General features: G+C 43.4%; 1 protein-coding gene across 1 annotated transcript in view; it reads left to right on the top strand.

The window, feature by feature from the left end:
• The first annotated feature begins 725 nt into the window (after nt 1-725).
• The window catches only part of UNC5D (unc-5 netrin receptor D), a 525876-nt gene continuing 503429 nt past the window's right edge, over nt 726-23172 (top strand). The window contains exon 1 of the mRNA XM_040994252.1: nt 726-828. Within this exon, the coding sequence (XP_040850186.1) occupies nt 726-828 (103 nt within the window). The remainder of the gene's footprint in view (nt 829-23172) is intronic.

The following is a 23172-nucleotide window of genomic DNA, read 5'->3' as shown; positions in this document are numbered from 1 at the left end:
CATTGTTTTATTTTTTTTTTTATCCCTCCCATTTGACATTTATTTGGAATGCTTTCCCCGCTTTTTGCTTTATCTGAAAGGCAGGACTTTGGAAATGGATTCAAAGTTGCACACAACAGAGGTTTTCTAGCAGCTGCCAGCAGGCGACCCGGATGCCCACATCTTCCGGCTCCGCGTTGTCTTCCAAGAGGCCCGGCGGCCCCACGCCACCATCCCGAGGCGCGTGCCTGGCTGCCCACGCCCTGCTCCAGGCCCGCCGCGGCTCGGGGCGCACCCAGGTGCGGCTAGTGCAGCAACCTGCGTGAGGGGAGGTGGGGGCACGTGCGGCCGCCGCGGGCTCACCTGCGCCGCCGCCCCTCCCGCAATCCCGCCCCGCTCGGCTCATTGGCTGCGGCTCGGAGGGGCGGAGAAGGGGCGGCCGCGGGGGTCTCATTAGCGATGCGGACTCGCTGCTCCTCTGGCTAGTCCGGGGCCGGCCGCCGCGCGGCGGGGACGGCTGGACCACTCCGGCAGCGGCTGCAGCGGCGTCTGGGGGAAGGCTATGGGGACGCGCGCCTTCCTTGGGTGCGCAGCCAGCGGCGGCCCGGAACGTCCTGCCCCACTGCTGTAGGGAGCGACGGTGGAGGAACGGTCTCCCCTCCCCGGGACCCACTCGTCTCGGCCCCTGCGTCGCAGGGCGACTCTCGGGAGCTCGGGGGCGTGGAAGAGCAGCTGTGTCCAGGACCATGGAGAGATCAGCGGCTGCAGGAGGAGCCAGTGCCAGGGCGCGCCGGTGGATCCCGTGGCTGGGACTCTGCTTTTGGGCAGCGGGGGCTGCGGCTGCCCGAGGTTAGTGCGGGGTTGAGCGGGAGGCTGAGGGGGCTAGGGCCGGGGAGCGCCGGCGAGACCGAACGGGACCCGTACTCGTGGCTTTGGTTGTCCAAGTTGCTCCCTGCGTCCCTCCGTGCGCCGAGCCCAGCAGGATGCGAATCAAGTGGAGGACCCGCAAAGGGGTTCCGCTGCTTTCCAGTCGAGTTTGCGATTCGCCGCAATCCGACAGGTTGCTGTGACCCAAGCCCCTCTACCCTTCGCTTCGCTCGCCTGCTCCCTTCTCCGAACCCTCCCCAATTGCTGCAGCCTGGAGGAGCCCCGGCGTCGCTCCGTTCTCGCCTTCCCGCGTCCTTTCCACTTCCTTCCAAGACGGCTTGGTCCGTGGACAGGTGTCCGTCGTAGCGCCCCAGAGTTCTTGGGGGGTGTAGAAAGAACCCAGGTGAGGGGCGTCCGTCTCTAGGCGGTGGGTAGTATAGAAGGGGGGCGTTTTTTCCCCTTGAGGGGAGCAACACTCAGGCTGAAGTCCCCTGGCTCTGCACCAAGCGCAGCACCCCTTGGGCGTCCGTAGTCAGCAGTCTAAACCGGCATTGGGCTTTCCCTGAGCCCGGGCGAGCTGCGGACACCATCCTGGGGTCGCGGCGCCCCGCAGTGCTGAGGTCCGGAAAGCGGCTGTTCACCAGGCTCCTTATCCAAGGGCTGACTGCAGCCAGGAAGCCCGGCTCCGTCAGGCAGCGGGGAGACCTCTACCGCTTTCGCCCTTCGACGCGCAGCCCTGTTTGCCCCGGGTTCTGTGGAGTCTAGCAACTGCGTTCAGCCTTTCAGCTCCACCTTGAGCGAGGACAAGGGAGTATCAACTTAAGATAGATCCGTGTACTTGCTTTGAAGGTGCTCGCAGGCAGTTTGCGCCCTAGCTGTCGGTATCCCGTGGCTTTGCCTTTGAAATCCTCTCCTTAAAGGGCGCCATCCGTTAGGCTTAAACGTGTAATTGCGGTAAATGACTTGCCTAACGCTTGCCTGGTGAGAGCAAGGGGGAATGGAGCTGACCGCCGCACCCAGCGCGCTCCGCTTGCTTCCCCGCTCGCTCACCGGCTCTGATTTTCTGGTAGCCTGGAGGCGAGTACAAAGGGTTGAGGACCAACACAAAAGAACCAACGTCTCTTTGAGTAAGGGCCAGTGATGTGTCTAAAACTGCCATGCTGGAGAGAATGAAGAGAGGGGTGGGCAGAAGCTGCCCGCTTTATGACTCTGCTCCGTGTGCCCACTGCTTCATTTTCCGAAAAAGTTGCGTTTCCCCTCCTTTCCCTTAAAGCAGCAGGCTTTTTGGAAAGCAGGAACGGTCTAGAAATGCGCCCCCGGTGATGGCACACATTGGCTTCTGGAAACCTTGTGTTTTCCCTCTGTTGCTGGGAGCAGCATACGCCTCAGCCATTCAATTTACTATTGGAGAATGCCTCTTTGCAAAGTCAGCGCTGAGTTGCTGTGTATCTGCAGGGCTGGGGGAAGAGTGGGTCTTTTCTTTCCTAAACGTACGTGTGTGTGTGTGTGCGCGCGCACACTTCCTCTGGAGTGTGCTGGGTGTGTTGGAGACCTCCAGAGCGACTGACTGCAGGTAGCGGTGCTGGGGACTGGCCTGGTGGAGTTGCCCTGAAGCCTGCTGGCAGCGGGATGTACAGACCTGCCAAGAGCCTCTTGGATGGAGTTTGCCTGGCTGTGAATCCAAGGCTAGCACCTCTTGTCTGCAAGCTGTTCTGTAAAGGTCTGCTGGAAAACATACTGTACACTCCGCAAGCTCCCTCACAAAACAAATGCTTCACACGCATCACAGTGTATGCTCCAGACACATGCAAGTGGAGCTGCAAATCTGTTCTTCCTGGGGGTTGGGGCGCACTGTGTCTTGAGCAGCTGTGAGATTCCTCATGTAGTGAATGTTCCCCAGGCAGCCTGTGAAAACCTGGGAAGCCACGGTGCACCTGGCTTTGGGCAGGAAGGCGTGATTGACCTCTTCAAAGCAAAGCGTGTGTTCCGATGTTACTGAAGTGCTCCCAGCCTAGGGAAGTAGCCATTTGAGTTCAGGTGTGGCTTGTTTGCTCAGTGTTCTGGCTGCACACAGTATGGTCACATTTTTTCTCCTTTACTCAAGTAAATGGTTTTTGTTCCACAAGACTTCTTGATTTGAACCAAGATATTCCTTCCTTCCCTACCAATAGGCTATGCAGGATTGGATGGCAGGAGAACAGTCGAGAGTTCAGGGGCATTTTCACAATATGTATCACCTGTTTCCTGAGGTCATTTCACCTGCTTGCTTCTCTGCACCTCCTACTTAATGTAAAAACCAATAGATGTTAGAGTGGTTTCTGATGAATAACTTTGCGTGTAAGGTCAGAAGCTATTGGGACAAAGGGGGAGGGGCTCTTGTAGACATTCCTGGTGCCCCCAGGACCAATATTCCACTTCTGTTTGTAGGCATGAATGGCCTCTTCAGATTTACACTCCGACCTGATGGCAGACTGTAAGGAAGGCAATAGGTGCCATGATGACCGTGTACTTCAACACTTTGTAACTGAAAAGGTTGCTTCAAACTTTTCTTGTGACCTGCTAAGTGCTAGTTGAATGTACATCATATTGTCATACTGATGTATTTTTTTTGCTGTTTGAACGAAAGGATGGCTGCTGCTGATATCATCTCAATTCTTGCCTTGGTTACTCTGAGATCTCCCAGTCATTAAAGGAAGAGAATCTGAGGCTGAGCAGTCATATGGTTTCTGGCTTTTAAAACTTTACTGGGACATGAAATCTTCCTTGTAGTAATGCGTTAATGGCAGGAGTATCACACCCTTCTTGTACAGGCGTAACAGTTGCTGGGTTTATGTAGCTGAATCCACTTATCTGTTGAGGACAAGGAGTTCTAAGTCCACAGTCATTTCCTCGGAAGTGAATGTTACCATGCCACTCCTTTTCTCCCCTTTCCTCATTCTGTTCCTTTACCTCCTAGGCCTTTGGGAAAAGCTTTTTTCTCCGGTGTCGTCCTGGTCCGTGCTTGCGCTCTGACCTGGTGCTGCCTGGCGTGCACTCTTGTCTAACAGTGTCTTGCAGAGATCTCTTCAGCAGTTCCCTTTTGTGAAAGAATGAGTTCCTCTAAGTGGATGCTACCTGACAGCACTTGTTGCCTTCCAGTCTTTCAGGGACCGGTCTGGGGTCTTTCAGTGGTGCTTTGTAGGATGGTGAAGGATCAGGTGCACAACCCTCACCCCTGATAAGATGGGCTTATGATACCTTAGTAGGAGGGACAGGTTTAGGCCTCGTGGTTCCATTATTTGTAAGTTTGGTCACTTTTTCTCAATACCAAATACCCTGTATAAAACCTTGCTTTAAAGGTTTATCAATAAATTGGTTTCATGGATGACAATGTAACTTTATACCTTCCCTTGAGCTTTTCAAAATTTCTAGGCTGGGGACCTAAGCCACTTCCAAAGCCAGGTGGAGGAAGAAACCTTTATTCCACTAACCTTTTAAGACGGGTGGAGGTGGTTGTCTCATTAAAGGACAGGCACCTGTGTCCTGAGTTCAGCTGTGCCTTCATTCCTAATTCTGTGCCAATAATTGTGGTTCTGTTACTGTAGGGAGCATGGGTAGTGCCAGAGTGCCACTTGACCAGCAATAACATTGTTTTTAGGACCTAACTCCTCATTGTAAGGAGCAATGGAAACTTTGCCCGTGTCCTTCTCAGCCACAGCATCTATGTAAAGATACTTGTCTGTTGCCCCCACCCGTTGCTTTTCAACTGGTCACTGTTTACGTGAAAGCTACCATAATGTCATTACCACTCTTTATACCATTTCTAGTCCTTAAAAGACGGTGCTTTTGTAGCTTGGCTTGAATATGAAATAATAGCAGTGATTGTAGTGTGTGTGCCATTCATTACTCTAAATGCTTCACACCCATTAACTCATTGAATTCTTAGAATAACTCAATGAGGTAAGTGCTGCCATTATCCTAGGGTGTGTGACAGGAAGAAAGGGCCGTAGGTGAAATACTGCCAGCCATGCTCACTCGGATCACTGTGTGTGTGTGATGCCTTGCTTTATACCTGCTCAGTCTGAGACCAGACTCTACGGTAGACAGTTATCCAAACTGCACCTCCGCCAAAAAGACTATGGCCCTGGTGTTTTGGTGACAAAAAAATGCTCAAGTGGCATGCTTCTAACGATCAAGACTTCAGAGTAGCTTCAATAAATCTGGAAATGTATTCCAGTGCCTCTAAGATTTATGTTGTGTGGAAACAGCCTCTCAGCATTCAGCTACATGTACGTTAAGATTGCATTCACAGTTCTCAATGCCAGAGTCTAATATGATAGCTGGCCTTCCCCTCCTCCCCGACCCCCCAATCTTGAATTTCAACAAAAAATATTACCGAGTACGCCATCCATGGAATGGCAGATCCCCAGAGACTATTTGTTGCATGTCTTGTATTTTTAGCCTTGTTTGCCGGGGAAATGTGGAGCATGAGATTTGAGAATAGATTGTTAACACCAGAGGCTGCTGTGTTTCTGCTGTTTCGGGTCCTCCTGCTGCTGCTCGAGGGAGGCAGATGGCTTGATTCATTTATAGAAAACAGATATTCATTCTATTTTGCATTTCCACTTTGAAAAGAACTTTTAATTGTTTGTGCCACATTGCATCGTATGGGTTTATTGTGTGCATACACATGCTGTGCGTAGATAATTTGCAGAATTAGGCGCATGTGAAATCTCCAGTACAAGCTCTGATCCAAAAGCCACTGCTCATATTGGGGTACCTTTGACATCCTCTTTGGCCTGTGGATGTGTTTCTAGTGTGGCACATTCCTGGGGTGCCTGTGCTCACCTGATCACCTCTGCCCTGCCTGTGGACCTCCCTCGCTCCCTACCTGACTGGTACCCAGTACAGTTGTGCTCAATAGAAAGAGTAGGCAAGCTTCGTATTTCTCACTGATCAGGCCACTACAAGATGAAATATTATCTAGCAGGGCAAGAACAATGTGAAGCTTGTGTTGCTCTGACTGCTTCATTTTGATAGTTCTTTTGGTAAGTGAGAATACTAAAAATCCAGCATTGCGTGTGAGGCCCGTGATGGCTTGAGGGCAAGCACATTTCTCTCTTCACATGTGTTAAGGAGGGGTTCCAGGACCTTAACGCATACCAACACCTGCAGATGCTGAAATCCCTTTGAGGCAATGCAGTCCTATGTGCATAGGATCTATGCACATCTTAACAGATACTTGTTTTCATCTAGATTGTGTACAAATTCCAAATGCAGGTAAATGCTGCAGAAGTAGTCTCTCTTTGGGAATAATGGCAAGAAAGAAAAGCCAGAATGTATCTACGGCAGGTGGAACTATCATAGGCCTAACTACATTTTTGACCCATGGCTGGTTGAACCCTGATGTGGAGAGCCAGCGGTATTGACTTTCTACCTCCACAGCACTCATAATGTGGAAAACAGCATTTAATGCAAGCATGAGCAAGGCATTGGCGTGTATATGCCACTTTCATCCTGCATTGCAAGAGCAGGAAACACCAGACGGGAAAACACCACTTCAGGGATGTGGAATTTGAAGGAGGGTCTTTATTGTGCGCTCGTGTGAAAGCTATAATTTCTCATCAGGTAAGTCAGAGGGGAAATGACATCGCAGACATGCCGGCAGGTAGGTAATTGGCAAGCAGGCTGGTGTAGGAAGTAGGCATTGCAAGACACTGAAGTGAAAAAAATTATCTTGAGTAGTTGAAGAGCCGACCCACCCTGAGCTGACTGTGTCTTGGAGACTGTCATGCAAATTTGGGGAGCCTATGGCTACAGCAAGTTTGACTCACTCCTGGGTGAGAAACTGGCCTCTAACTGCATCGGTGGCTGTAGCTTAGAGTTGACTTGGAAGTCATCAGTGACATCGGTCTGTAATAGCCCTTAGTGTGGTAGTTACGGTGATTTGAGTTGAATTTGCTATACACGCTGGGGCAGGAAGGAAAAGCCAAGGAAGTTAAGGCAGCTCTGTTGGTACTATTGGACAAATCAGTGCTTTTCACATGTTAATGTGCATTTGAATCACTGCAGATCTCTGCAGAAGCGCATCATGATTTAGTCAGACTGTGGTTGGAGCCTGAGATTGTACATTTCTGACAAGCTCCAGAATGATACCATCCGTGGGCCAATATTACGTAGACTTCAGCGGAAGATTATTTTTAAAACAGCTGGTGCAACAGGCAAGCAAAAATGTCAGTTGCAACTCAGACAAGCATGGAGAAGCTTCTAAAATAAATAAATACTCAGGGGACACTAGGCTAAGTATGGAATTTTATTTTGAAATAATTGGGGCCTGATCTCCCTATGTCGCAGTATTTTAGCAGTTTTTACAGTGTCTGATTTTTAAGTTAACAGGTTGTTCTAACCCTCTTCAACATCCCTTCAATTTCCTGTGTTGCAATAGTGGTACACTCCAAAATTGATACATAGTTCAGGAAAATGAGAATGGAGCTGGAGGTAAATAAGAGGCAGAACAAAAGGGGTTGGCTTTTCTCAGTCACAAGGCAGTGTTGTGGAAGGCACCAGTGCTTCCCAACCAGCTGGATCTGTGCCCCTGCCTGCAGTGGGAGGTCCTGCTACTAGACCAGCCTTGTATTGCTGCAGAAGGGTTCTAGTTCAGTAACTGTCCCTACTTGGCCGAGAGCATGGGCTGCGTAATGCTGCTCTACCCTCACTGTGTGAAGGAATGCGTTCATGGACAAATAGCCAAAAGGCTGACAACTTAAATCTGCTCAATGTTAGGATAATTGTCTTGGAAAACTTAATTGCCATAGAAAGAATAAAGTGACTAAAAGATTGTGTGTGTGTGTGTGTGTGTGTGTGTGTGTGTGTGTGTGTGTGAATTTTCTCAAAAGGTTCTAGAAAGATGATTAAGCGTAAGACATGACCAATCACAGAAAGCAGTTGTGAAATAGTGTTCTTTGTGGAATTTGTTTGTTACACATACTGACAATTTATCACTATGTTCACACTCAGCTTGAAGTCCAACATGTGATGAAATTAAGAAGTCATATCTGGGCCTGGCGGGGTAGTCTAGTGGGTGAAGTCGTTGCCTTCCATGCACTGGGATCTCATATGGGTGCCAGTTTGTGTCCTGGCTGTCCCACTTCTCATTCAGCTCCCTGAACCCTGGGAAAACAGGAACAGCGCAAGGTCCTGGGAGCCTGCACTCACATGGGAGACATGGAGGAAGCTCCTGGCCTCAGATTGGCTCATCTCTGGCCGTTGTGGCCACTTAAGGAATGAACCAGTGGAGGGAGGATCTGTCTCTCCTCCTTTCTGTAAATCTGACTCTTTTTAAAAAGCTTTATTTCTCTTGGAATCTGTACACTAACAGTGCTGAAATGAGGCATCTTCAAATGCTTTTGAGACCTTTTGATCTGCAGGATCATGTAATTCTATCTTGTTATGGATAGGCTGATTGGGTTGAAGCTGGATGCTTCTAAAGTACTTTGGCTCATCTGGCATTTGACAAGGGGAAATGACCAATAGAACCGTTCAAGTGCTTGCCTTGATTTGTTGGCTAGTGTGGTTTCAACATTTTTCATAGAAATGGACACAGCTTTATCTGGGAAAGAGTGTTAGAAATGATGGGAGGAATACCAAATTGTGACTACTAAAAGTGGCATACTATAGTATGGAATAAGTGATCTGTGAAATATTGAGGCAACTGTTAAGTAGCTTTTAAAAGTGAAGATAACTTAGAGTAATTCAATAAAGACCGACATTTAGTTGAGTGGTTAAGCCACTGCTTGGCACATACATGTTCCACACAAAGTGTCTCCTAATGGCTCCTTGCTGCAGGCATAGACCCTGGGGGCCAGTGGTGGTGGCTTCAGTAACTGGGTTGTTGCAACACATTGGGAGACCTGGATTGAGGTCCTGCTTTTAGCTCCCTAGGCTGTTGTGGCATTCTTGGAGTAAGGAGAACTTGCTCTCATCTGTCCAGTTAACACCGATAATGGTAAAATTGCCCAACACTGATGTTTTCAGAATGTAAAAAGGTCATCAAAGTAAGTAAAATTACAGATCATTTCTTGAGGTTTTGTTTGTCAAATCTGTATTGGCATTTTAATATACTATTAACTTCTCAGTCTGGATAACTTTTCTAAATATTTGAAGTTGCAGGTATGTGTGCTTTTGTTCTGTGTGCCATTGTGAAACAATTCTAAATTTTTTAGTGTGCATTTGACAGTAGTTTAAAGGCACAGTACAATTCAACTTCCAGTAATCTTCATCAACATGTCTGTGAAAATTATCAAACTTTTTGTTGCCTTTGTTAAAGCAAACTATTTCAGAAGGGAAGTTTGCTTCTATCTGCTGGTTTACACTGCAGATACCCACAACAGCTGACCCAAAACCCATAGCTGTATAACACAATCCAGGTCTCCTGGTTGCTCGTGGGAACCAAGTCATGAGCATCACTTGCTATCTCCAAGACTCTGCGTTAGAGGGCTGGAATGGGAAGCTGAGCCAGGACTCTGACACAGGACTCCCCCATCCCATATTAGAGTACCTAAGTGGCACCTTCACTGTGCCAAATGCCCACTGCATTTAGCCTACTTCTTAAATAGGGAAAACCTCAAACTGTAATTGTTTGCCAAAGATTTGTGTGGTATGAACCTTCTGAAAGTAGCTGAGGAGCTTTGAATTTCTCCTTTGATGTAGACAAGCCTCTCGGCCTCAGTGTTTGGGCCAGAAGTTGCAGCATTTGTCAGCGCCTTACCTCCAGAAAAATTCTAAGGATGTCTCCCTTAGCAAACCGATCAGGAAGATCAGAGGTTTGTCAGTGTGAGGTGTGTGTGGGTGGGATGCAAGTACACTGGAGTTGGGAGTTGGTTTTAAAGAAATCAAGTGAAAGACTTGACATTACTTTTTTCCCTCTGGAATGGGGAAAAAATGCCCGTCTGATTTTCCGGTGTGTAGCAGCTGGCTTAAGATGTGTCTCAGCTTCTCGGTATTCCTGTAAAAGGTCGTTCCATCGCAATCGTGTGCTGCAGCTTCTAAGTCATGCAGCCACATGTTAATCATCGAGGTGAAAAGTGCTGTAACGTATGAATGTCTGTGTGTGTGACACAGCAGAATGTCGTATGTCACTCTATCAAACTTACATTAGAGCTCTGCGCTGTTAATTTAAATAGGATTAATAACACTGAAATTTGACATGTCATCACCATCTTAACTCATTCTAGTACAGGTTGACAATCTAGTAAGAAATCACTTTTTAATTTATAGAATATGAATAAATTTCATGTATTTCGCATGAGTGTAGTGATCCTCTCGACTCTCCCACCCATTATCCCACCCACCCTTTGCTTATTTTTTGTTTTTCAGTGTATTCTCAGTGTACTTTATGATAATGAGCTTAATCCTCTACTAGAGAATTCCACAAATAGTATATCTGTTAAATGCTCAAGTGTTTCAGACTCTAAACTCACATCTGAGCATTGTAGAGAATGTTAAACTTGTCTTTTTTTTGCCTGAGTGGCGACTCCTGTCTAAACCTCAAACTTTTCTTGGCTGCCTTTGTTCTCAACACTTCCCTCCCAATTAAGCAAAGTGGCAGGTGGGAAGGTTCAACACTCTGTCCTTCAACATGCCACCACTTTCTCCGATTTTCTTTACATCTGTAAAATGAGAAGAAAAGACTAAGTTATCTTTAAAGCGCCTTTCTGCTTTAACATTCTGTGTGTGATACTGCCTTTTGTTTTCAGCACTGCTTGTTCAAATTTTTATCATTTCAGGAAGCGTTTCTTGACATTTCAGGTAGGCATCAGCATCTTCCATGAAGGGATGATCCTCTGGAAGTGTGATTTATACGACGGGTTGATGGGACGCTGGGGATGACTCTAGGAATCCTTGGCTTTGGCATTTTCATAGGGCACTGGCGATAATGTTGTGTTTTGGTTATTGAGTCGGTAGCTGAAAATGAATGCCACTGTGTGCAGCTACACAAGTGGATTAAGGGCATGACAGCTGACGGAGCTGGGACACTGCATCACTGCTTGCTGCTGTGCCCTAGGTGTGCCCACACTTGTGAGGGCTTTTCTTTAGTTGGAAAGGAGAGACAGGGGGAAGGTGAAATGAATGCTGTCCATGGCAGATGGCCAGTGGAACTACACCTGACTGAAGCTGGGAACTCGGGTGTTCCACTGCAGGATGGGTGGGAGGTACCCAATTGCTTAAGCCATTGCCTGCCACATCATGAGACTACCGTGTAGCAGGAAGTGGGAGGTGGGAAAAATAGGCAGGCATTAAACCAGGCGTTTCAGAAGTAGGATGCAGGCTTTTTAATTATCAGGCTTAATGCCTGCCATGAGTTGTTTTTTCCCCTCAACCAGAAACTGGATAGATGAAATTTCAGGTTGAAATTTAAATATTTGAAATCCTAGATGAATAAAACACCTTGACTCAAAATTCATAATACAAAGCACTCAGCTTTTTAGTTTGCTTGAAATCAATGACTCTTGTGTTTTTGTGAAGAGATTTAAAGGATCAGGGAGCCAGTTGGTCCTCAATTCCAATAACTGCCTTTGTTTGAACTCTGGGTAAATAGCACTTTTTCTAGATTTGTGGGATAGCTTTGACTAGTAGGAGTTACAAAACACTGAAGTAGGCTTGTGCTTAACACATGCTAAGGACTGATTGGATCATGAAACTTGTGGATACCTGTATTTTACACTTGCAGAAACAAATTGGAAATGTTTAAAACTGCCCCCAATCTTCAGGCCCAGGTGCAGATTTACCCACGAGCAGTCACTTGCCAGCTTTCCGAGGCTGTATCTGCCTTCACCTGCCATGAATCCAGTGCTTCATTCTCTCGATGTTGTCTTTGCCCTTTAATCCTTCCCAGGCTTTCAACAAAAGTAATTGATAGACGTACCAAGGAACCCAAAAGAATGATGCCACACAACTGAAGAACATTGATTATATACTCTTGTATTGAAGGATGTTTGCCTTTTATCTAAAATTTACAGTTTTCTAGAATTTGATGTAATACATTTGTGTATTTTTCTTAACTTTAGCTGTGTTTTGAATAGTTGAATGGTGGGGACATGATTTGGATTACTCAAGCTAGTTCAGTGTAACCCAGTTAATGCAAGAGTTGCTTTGTGTTTAGGTGAACATTTGGATATATTTTAGGCTTTTGTTTTTTTTTTTTTAAGATTTATTTTTATTTTTTTATTGGAAAGGCGGATATACAGAGAGGAGAGACAGAGAGGAAGATCTTCCGTCCGATGATTCACTCCCCAAGTGAGTGCAATGGCCGATGCTATGCTGATCCGAAGCCAGGAGCCTCTTCTGGGTCTCCCACGCGGGTGCAGGGTCCCAAAGCTTTGGGCCGTCCTCGACTGCTTTCCTGGGCCACAGGCAGGGAGCTGGAAGGGAAGTGGGGCAGCCGGGATAGAACCGGGGCCCATATGGGATCCGGGGCATGTAAGGTGAGGACCTTAACCACTTGCGCCACCGCGCCAGGCCTGTTAGTTTCTTAATATTCAATATGAAAACTAATAAGTCTCAAATATTGCCAATAATGGAGATGGGTTTTTTGCACAAGTGGTAAAGATGCTGCTTGGAAGGCCTCTATTTCATATTTGAGTATACAGATGCAAATCCTATTTCCTCTCCATATCTTGGTGCATGGGCATCCTGGGAGACCCCAGGTGATGGCTTATGGGCTTGGTCCCCTGCCACCCAGGGGTACAGTGGCTGATCACTAACAACAGCTTTTGGAGGAGGTTTTTAACTTGTGTGCATCTTTGGAGATAAGGTTGATATAGGCAGTGACATGTCTGATACCCTCACACAGTCTTGAAATTCATCTAAAGATAATAAGTGGGTGTTTATGTTTAATGTGTTTCTCCTTTACAGACAGGGTCTGTTTTCCTTATCCTCAGCACTCTTTGCATCTCTGGCCAATGATTTGTGAAACCGCCATCTCCATAGTCAGAGTACAGATAATACACTGTGGCATCTGGCGTGATTATGCATGTCGATGTCACCTTGCTGGGAAAGTGTTAGACACACGGGGTGTGGAAAACTGATTGTTGGAGATTAGGTGTCAAAATATTCAGGGTTTTTGGCTATTTTCAGCAATAATCGGTGAAGGAGTTTGCTGTTGCAATGTTGGTCAGGGTCGAAGTTGACACAACGCTGGTCATTACCCGAAAGCAAAGCCATGCCTTCCAAACTTAGAGAGCTGTTTAGTATCATCACCCAGTGTTAAGTGAGAAAATTATAGATGGCTGTTTACTGTGTGATTAATTTTTAGGCTTGAAGTTGTCAGTTTCCTTATTGTTACGAAGCTTAAAACTGATAGTATATTTATGACGTGCTTATATCATTGTAGTGAACAGATTAAAAGATGTATACCAAATGCATAGTATAAGCCTTGTTTGGGAGGACATATCTGTCTATATTCTGAAGTGAGTTCTCAGGTTCTCAGCTGATGCCACAATTTGTCTACTACTTTGAGTCAGAATCTGTGTGGAGGATTTAGCATTAAAAAAAATTCCTGAGGTGATATTAAGTTTGAGAACCAGTAGTTAAGAGTCATTATTTTTACTTTAAGTATTCATTTGAAAGGCAGAGAGCAGAAACTGTAGAGAAATCTTCCATCCACTGGTTCATTTCCTAGAGGGGTCTCAACAGTAAGTTCTAGGACAGGAACCAAGATCCCCACGCTGGTCTCCTAGGGAGCCACAGAGGAGCAAGTACTTGGACGGTCAGCTGCTTTTCTAGGCACACAAGTAGGGAGCTGAATTGGAATGGAATAACTAGGATCTAACTGGTGCTCTGATAAAGGATTATAGCATTGTAAGCACTGACTTAACCTATGGTGTCTCAACTTAGGACCTGGGTTTTTTTTTTTTTTTTTTTCTTGTAAAAGATTTATCTACCTAAAAACAGTATGGAGAGGGTGAGACAGATGTTTGGTTTGCTCATTCACTCCCCAGTTGACCACAATGGTCAGCACTGGGCCAGGTCAAAGCCACATGATTCATCTGGGTCTTCCACTGGATTGGGCTCCTTTTCATTGCTTTCCCCAGGCCATTTACGGGGAGCTGTGTCAGAACTGGAGCAGCTAGGATACAGAACTGTCGATTTGGAATGCTGACTTCATAGGCTACAGTTTTACCCCCTATACAATAACAGTGGCCAAAAGACACTGATTGAAGGCGTATACATGGAGAAACTGATTTGGGGGTGGGATTTAGATAGCATTCTTGAGTCCCTGTCATGGCGTAAGTATCCAGGATGAAATCCATCATGCATCATTTCATACTCTCCTTTCCATAGCTTATCTTTGCTTCTGGGATCTCACGAGTTTCATGATGGAAATTGAAGCTGATGCATCTCATTTCAGCCTTTGAGAGCTAAACTTGTCATATGGTGAAAAAAATGGAGATAAGTAAAAGGAATGAGATCAAGGGGAAAGGGTTATGAAAGGGAGGCAGCTTGGACAACTTGGTGGGGATGTAAAAAGTTCCTCCTCTTCTCTAGAGTCCAGGGTCCACAAATATTTTCTTTAAACCTCATCTAATGTCTCTTGGGCCCATTATGTAAATGAGTGACTATGTGTGGTTTGGATGATGACTTGATTTCTATCTTTGATAATGATTGCTCACTGTGTCTTAGTATATGAAGGAATAGAACCAAGGCCTGGTCACCACCTGCTGCTTGCTGATGGACTGAGGTAGGCAGGGACTGCTGGCACGCATATGTCACATGGACACACCTACAAAAGAGCTTGTGGTGCAGAATCAACATCCCTAATAGGAAATCAAAGACTTCTGTAGCCAAGGCATCTGGATGAGGGCTGTCCAACCTATCCTAGCATGCTATCTGTACAATCCAACATTCATTTTGTGATTTCTTGTTCCCCATCAATACAGTGTAAGTGTAAAAACGCCTATCTGTGGCCTTACTACAACTTTCAAAAGCAGCATGTTAATACCTTTGGCTTATCTCAGTAGGGATTTGAGATGGAAATTGGAATGAGCATACATGTATCTTCAGGTAATATTCACAAAGTATGAAGTGTTACCTAGAGACTAACATAGCTGTAGACGTGCGTTTTCATCATTTTGAGGTGGCTTGGTGTGTTTCTCCCATCTTCTATGGGTTAGTGATTCTCAACTGTTAATGCTGCTTTGCCTATTTTTAAAAATAGTTTAAGAAACATATGCTCCTCAAAAGTTTACTCCTGCTCTGCATTTTAAGTTCACTTTTGTTGTTCCAAATTAGGTTTCATCACTGCTACGACATGCACTGTAAATGCATCCATGAAGTACAATAGTGGAACAAATGACTTGACCATGATTTAGTGATGCACTTCATAGTAATTTCTGTTAGGTATTCCTTTTAAATAGTTGAAGGAAACATTACTTTTAAAAAGCTATGAGATACATATAATATTTCTGTTATAGAGCATAAGTACATGCCCTGCTTGGCCCTCTGTTTCCCTCACTACCACCTTCCCTATATTTTTAATCATCATGTACTTGAACTTTACCTTAGAATCACAAACTTAACCCTCTGATATGTAAGTAGAAAAACACACGAGAATAGCACATGCACATGTCAAATAGTACTCATTTCCAGCTGCTTCGGATTACTTGGCTTGAGAGCAGGACAATAAAACAGGAATTCTTACCACTTCCCGTTGGCTAGTGCTTGACATTGGGCCTAGAGATGATTGCTAATTTAGTGGTTGTTGTCTTTTGTTACTTGTATATAGACTCAATTTGCATAATCTTACTACTGATAAAATTTTCATGTAGTGGCATTTATGTTGTAAAATCTTTGTCTTCTCATTGAGCTAGTGGAATTTGGTGTCATTGTCCTTGATGTGCTAGTTTGTGATAGCTATTTTTTTCTAATTTGTTCTATTTTTCTAAAGTGTTTCAGTTTTCTTCCAATGAAGTAGGATATTTCATGGTGCTTTCTCATGAATTTTTATTTTAATCAATATTACTTATTTTATGCTTTGCTTTTTTGTATTGCATTCTGGAAATTCTAACTAAGCTTTATTAAAGATCCCCTCCTATATTCTAAAATCTTACATTTCAGTCTTTCATATTTATGCCTCTAATCCATCTGGAATAGATTTTTTTTCTACGTAGAGTTTGAGTTAGGGATTTAATTTCATTCTTTTATGTGAATGAACAGTTGTACCAGTACCATTTATTGAGGAGCCCTCCCCCCACTTTCTAGTGATTTGCAAAGTCACCTTTGCAATTTGTAGAACTTTCATGTATGCATAAGATTCTTCCAGTATGGCATTACCTGTTCTTAAAGAAAGTATCAGAAAACCGTTTTGATTTTATTTGCTACTGTCCCCTTCAGGTACCCTCTAACATGCTGGACTTGCAGCTGTGGCTGCAAACTGTACTACTGTTTGCTCTTACATATTTTCTCCTTTCTTAATCTTAAACATTCTGTTGGTGCTGTTGCTTCTGGCTTCTTTATTCTGTGCCATTTAAAAAACCTCTTTCTTTCTCTTTTGCTTATGTTAAAAATGCCTGAAAATAGACATGATGCCTGGCTTGGCTTTGACACCTTCAAATATAAAATTGAGTCTTTTATAAAGGTGGAGGAATCCACAAGGGAGGGTATGGGGAGGGGTAGGGGAGAATCCCAGTACCTGTAAGACTGTCACAAAATGCAATGTAATTAAAAAAAGATACTTGGTAAACTGTTGGTCTAGGTATGAAATTACAACTAATCTCATTGTATTTGCCCACCTGTGATTTCTATCATGTAGTGATTCTCAAGGTCACAGAGTTGAATGGGTGTCTTTTCTTGAGCTTATTCCTGGAAAGTTTGCATTATCTACTGGATGGGCAACTGACTAAACCAATAAACATGGTCCGGGATTATAAACGGATGCGGTGATCTTGGATGCAGGCCAAGAGACCCATAGGTGGTAGACTTTCAGACATGGCTGAATCTGTTAGGAAGACTGGTTCACTGAACATCCAAACCCTTGTTTCCAATCACATTGACTAAGTACATTTTGTGTCCTTGGTTGAACACCTCAGTTTGCACCATAACCCATGAATGAGTCTTCCTCACCACCAGGGAGTAATGCCTGCTAGGTACATGCTGTGTCTTCAAACTGTTTCACTTCTTGGTGCATCAGTGGGACCACATTTTAGCTCTTTAGGTGTCTTTAATGCCTATTTGTCTCCCTCTGAACTCACAAGTTTTTATGATGTCTGAACACATAGCACAAAGGTATGTTTAGTTGAGCTGGGTTCTCAGAATGTTTTAAACAAAAACATCAAAACACCAGAAGTATAATGAGCTGATGAACATGATCTATTCTACACTTATGCATTATATGTATAATTACCCACATGCACACATATTTGGGGTTACTATTTTTATTCCTCAAATATAAAGTCTATGGAATAGCTCAGATGTTATCACATTAGGCTAGAGGAACTTGCTACGGGAGTTCAAAAGTCAGTTTTGCTAGAGAAAAAAATCCTGCTGCATTTTAATTGAAGAAGCTGTGTACTTGGGAATTGTCATCACGAGAGAACATAAGGATTCTAAATATTTTTACTGTGGGTTTCCCCAACACAAAAGGAGTGGGGCAGTTGGAAAGGATGAAGATGGCATGAGTCACAAATAGCCTTCTCCCTGAAGGAATGGGCTAAGTATCCTGAGCAGGTGGAGGGGTTGGAGTGAGCATTGGAAGAGCTGAGATGAAAGCAGTTTGTGTGGGTCGTGAAGGTGAGTGCTGAGTGCCTGCTTCACTTGATGGAAAGGTAAGAGCTACCTGGCAGGAGGAAATTGGAGCAGAACCATAAGCAGCTGGGAGTCTCTTCTATCCTGTAACTGGGTGATTTGATCATAATCTGTCCCAAATAACTATCTTCAAATTATGAAAATGTCTTCATTAAAAGTTTGGAAATATGTCACTTATTTAAGAGAATGAAATTCCTCAAGGATGACCCAAATATATTTATCTTAGGAAAGCTCTTGGTAGGAATTGTATTGTTCACTGTGACTTTGTCGGCTGACCCCTTCATCTTATTAAAGGAGTAGCATTCACCTATATGCAAATTGAGTCTATATACATGCTAAATGTCTTTTGTGACTGCTGTTTATAAAGGAAATTAGGAAATACTTAGGGTTTAATGTTTACTGCAAAGATCCATTTATTTGAAAAACAGAGGCAGAGAGTGAGAATCTATTCATCTGCTGGAGATGACTGATTCCAGATGGCCAGAGTTGGGTTAAAGTCAGGAGCTTCCCCCGGTGTTCCACTGGGTGCAGGTGCCTTAGTACTGGGTCCATCCTCCACTGCTTTCCCAAGTGGATTGACAGGAAGCTGTACTGGAACTGGAATAGCTGAGATTCAAGCTGGGATCCAGATGAGGTGATGGCACTGCAAGAGACGGCTTTACCCACTACGCCATAATGAACCTCATTTATAATTTTTGTCAGTTACCATTTGCTAAAGCCAAGCCCTCTTGAAAATTTTGAAAGGAGTGAGGAGAGATAGTTTCCACCTGTTGATTCATTCCCCATATGGCTGTAACAGCTGGAATGAGACTGGCAAGAAAGCCAGGAGTTGTTTGGATCTCCCACATGGGTATAGGGGCTCAAGGATTGGGACCATCTTCTAGTTTCCCAAACCATTAGCAGGGAGCTGAATCAGAAGTAGAGCAGCTGTGACTTTAATCAGTATGCACATTGGATGCCAATGCCACAGGAGGAGGCTTAACCTGCCATACCATAGCACTGTCCCTTGCATAATTTTAGTAATAGTATTTATATTCCAAATGTGTTAGGTTTTTTGCTTTTTAATTTTTGAGCCATATATAACATCTATTTATAGGGTACGTTTTGATACATATATATTGCAATTTTAAATTTAGGGCAAATAAGTAGATCTTAAACACATTTATGGTGAAACATGCAAAATTCTTCTAGTGGTTTTTTAGAACAATATACAGAAAATTGTTACCTTAGCATGCAAAGATGCCAGAACTAAATATCTCAAATTTAGTATCTGTTAATCTTTCTCCAACACTTCCTTCCCTGTACTATTGATATAATGGTTATCATTGTACTCTTCTGAGAGCTTTTGTACTTTGCTTGATGTCATTGGCAGTTCCAGCTTTGTTGCAGATGACAGGATTTCGTCTTAATGTCTGAGTAGTATTCCTTTGCATATATTCTATGCTTTTTGTATCAATTTTTCAGTAGATGAACAACTTCAGTTGTCTTTTGGCTCTTGTAAATGGAGCTGCAATAAATGGGAAAAAGGTCTCGTAGAGGACGTGACTTCATGTCCCTTGGATGAGCTTCCAACTGGGGCTCTTGGATCATACAGTAGTTCTGTTTTAAGTTGTCTATTTACTTTATTTTTTTATTTTATTTTTTTAAGATTTATTTTTATTGGAAAGGCGGATATACAGAGAGGAGAGACAGAGAGGAAGATCTTTCATCCGATGATTCAGTCCCCAAGTGAGCGCAACGGCCAATACTATGCTGATCCGAAGCCAGGAGCCTCTTCCGGGTCTCCCGCCTGGGTGCAGGGTCCCAAAGCTTTGGGCCGTCCTCGACTGCCTTCCAGGGCCACAGGCAGGGAGCTGGAAGGGAAGCAGGGCTGCCTGGATTAGAATCGGCGCCCATATGGGATCCCGGGCGTGCAAGGTGAGGACCTTAACCACTTGCGCCACCGTGCCGGGCCCTAGTTGTCTATTTACTTTAAAGGAAGAGACGGCAGAAATACATTTTTTTCTCTGCTGGTTGACTGCCCAAATGTATCCAGCCCCCTGTAAATATGGCTAGGCTAGGTCAGCTTAAGGCCGGAGCAGGGAACTCTGGGTCTTTCCTGCGCTGGCAGGCAGAAACTTGAGGGTTTGAATATGTGTGTATATGTGTGAACAGAAAGTTGCATGAAAGCATAGACGAGAACTAAACCTAGACACTCCTGCTTAGGATGCTGGCATGCAAGTAACACCTTAGTCACTGAGCCCCAATCTTTACCTCCAACCATTTTAAATTTGAAAAACCCTTTAGTCTTCTCCACAAATGTGATACTGTTGGTTGGAATGTCAAATTGTTTGCTACGGTTCTGTATTCTCTGCTCCCCTACCTGTACTTATGAGGTAATATCTCATAGTGGTTCTGATGGATGTATCCCAGATTAGTGATGCTGAATATTTCCCTATATAGCTGCTGATCGTTTGTCTTCATTTGAAAAATATGTAGTTCCGTACATTTTAATTGGATGATCTCTCCTATTGTTCCCTTCCCTTATATATTCTGATTATTAACCTTTGTTAGGTGCATAGTTGGCAAATATTTTCCCATTCTGTTCGCTCTGTTGATGACTTTCTTTGGTGAATAAGAAGCTGTGCAGTTTCAATTTCTATTGGTTTTTGCTTTGGTTTACTGTATCAGGTCAGATCCAAAAAGCTCCATACCATTCCAATATCCTGAGTTACTTTCCCTTAAGTCCTATTTTCCGAGACTTAAGTATCATGTTTAGGTCTTTGACTAATTTTTTAGTTGATTTAAAAAATTTTATTTGGAAAGCAGTCATACTCCATCTGTTCACTCTCCAATGACTGCAATGGCTGAGCAGGACCGTCCTGAAACCGGAAAGCTTGGACTCAATCCAGGGTTCCCCGGTATGGGTGACATGGGTTCAGGCACTAAGGCCATCTTCCTCTGCTTTCCCAAGTACTAGATCAAGGAGCTGGAATAGAAGTGGGCAGCCTGAATTTGAATTTGGGCTCATATAGGATGTTAGAATGGCGGATGACAGCTTAATCTGGAATGCAATGCATCCCGCCTTCCCAGTTTCATTTTTGTTTTTGCAGATGAGGCAGGGTCTAGTTTCTTGTTCTGCATGTAGATACTCAATTTTCCCAGAACCTTTACTGAAAATACATTTTTTTCCCTTCTAATACATGTCCTTAGCACCTTTGGCAAAGATCAGGTGACAGAAGGGATGTGAGTTCACTTTCAGATTGTCCTGCCCCATTTTTTTTATGCCAATGTCATGGTGTTTAAAGACTGGGTAATACACTAGTGTGTGCTTCTTTTTGCTCAGGATGGTTTATGCTCTTCCTGGTGTGCCATGGTTTCATTAAAATCTTAGTCTTTTCTAGTTCTATGAAAAATATATTTGGTAGTTTGCTTGCTTGGGATTGCAAGGTAATGATTTGGGGCAGTGGAGATACTTCAGTGATACTGAGTTTTCAATCCGTGAACATGAGATACGTTCCCATCTGCTTGTGTCCCTTCATTTCTTTCATGGATGCTTTATGGTTTTTCCTTTGGAGACTTACTAATTTAAGTTTATTCCCATGCATATTTTAAGCTATTAGAAATTAGGTTGCTACTTAGATTATTTTGCCAAGTACCGATTTTTGTGTATTGACTTTGTGCACTATTCTGGTGAATCCGTTTCAGTAATCTTGTTGGAATCTGCATAACTTCATAGATGCAAGATCTTGTTATGTACAGTGATGGTTGTACTTCATTCTTTGCCAATTAATTGCTTTTGATTTGTTACCTAAATTTTGTGCTCAAGACTTGTTCTGTGTTAACTGTTCTAAGTTGGGCATTCTTGTTTTGTTCTAGATCTTAAAAATAAAGCTTTTAGCTTTTATCCTAATATGTTAGCTCTTGGTGTGTCATACATGGATTTTATCATGTTGAGAGATGGTATTTTGTAAGTGTTTTCATCATGAAGGAATGGACTAATTCATTAATTTTTCTTCCACTGAAGTGATTATGTGACATTAAAATTACTTAATTTTGAAGATAGTCTTAATGGTTCAAAACACTCATTACCAATTACCAGGAACTCCATCTGATTCTCACGCATGGGTGGAAGGGTCCCCGGGATTTGAGAGCTGGAAACAGCAGGTAATGCTACCCAAGGGATGTACATTCCCAAGGCAGGGTGGTGTTTGAACCCCAGGCATTATACTACAGGATATAGGTAACTGAACTGAGGCTGAACCTAGAACATCACAATGTCAGCCCTAATTGACTTTTGTCCTTTTTTCTGTTAATGTGTTGTATCATATTCATTTATTTGTAGAGGTTGGACCAACTTTTTATCCCTGGAATAAATCCACTGAGTTATAGCTTTACTGCGATGCTGGATTTTATTTGCTATCTTGTTAGATTTTGTTTTTTATTAATGTTGCATTTTGCTGTATTGCTGTTATGTCCTTTTCTGGTTTTGGTGTTGCAGTAAAGCTGCACCCCCCAGAAGGAGTTTGCAAGAGTTGTCTGCTGTTGCACATTTTGCAGTGATATAAGAAGTATTGACATTAGTTTTTCTTTCTGATGGTTTGGATGAATTTGGCAGTAAATCCATCCAGTCTTAGTATTTTATTACTCAGTCTGATTCTCTTTACTCAGTGTATATTTTGTCATGATCCATTCCTAGATGTATGTTCAGAGCTTTATCCATTTCTTTTAGATATCAAATTAATGGATATTTTGTTTCATAATTCTGGTATTATGTCAGTTTTAATGTCTTTTCTTTGACTTTGAGTATTATGTCAGTTCTAATGTCTCTTTTCTTTGGCTTTGAGTATTTTTATCTAGCTAAAGGTTTACAATTGCTTCTTTCCAAAGAAGCAGCTCTTTAATTTCATTATTTTTAGGTGGTTGGAGGATGAGTGGTGTATTTTCAGAAACTCTATTACTATCTTAATATTCACAACACAATTCCTACTTTGTTATTGGTTCATTAGTTCCTTGCTTTTAAATTGTCCCAAGATGAATTTGAAGCAAGGCTTTCCTGTTCTGATTAGGTTATGAGTAAATTGTCAACATCTGTGAATCAGACCTTGGTTAATGCAATCTTTGTTACTTGTGGACACAGATATGTTAGGGCACATTTAGAGTACTCAGTACTTGTTGATACAAAGGCTGGGTTGTAGTGCAACCTTAGCTCTAGAATCCAGAACAATACCATCATTAAATATAGTCCGTTTCTTGGAGTTGGGTGAAAATAATTATATGGAATTTTCATAGAGAAAGTTAAGATTAAAGTAGCTAGTGATCATTTATGTAGTGAATTAAATGTCTATTCCCTCATAAACCAAACTTGATGACAGAACCTTTCCTTTGCCCCAAATTTTAATATAGTTGATATTTGATATATTTAAGGAAGTAAGAGTAAATAGCACAAATGTTCATTACAGTTGCTAATTCAACTCTGGCTTATATATTAGTATGCCTGCCTTTGTGTTACTTATTGAGCTAGATGATTAATATACATAAGCTTTAATTCTTACAATGTTCTCTACG

Source organism: Ochotona curzoniae, unplaced genomic scaffold (genome assembly GCF_017591425.1).
Source record: "Ochotona curzoniae isolate NIBS_2020 unplaced genomic scaffold, NIBS_Ocur_1.0 contig_899, whole genome shotgun sequence".
Lineage (NCBI taxonomy): Eukaryota > Metazoa > Chordata > Mammalia > Lagomorpha > Ochotonidae > Ochotona > Ochotona curzoniae.
Note: the sequence above shows the minus strand (reverse complement) of the source record. Positions and strands in the feature narration are given on the sequence as shown.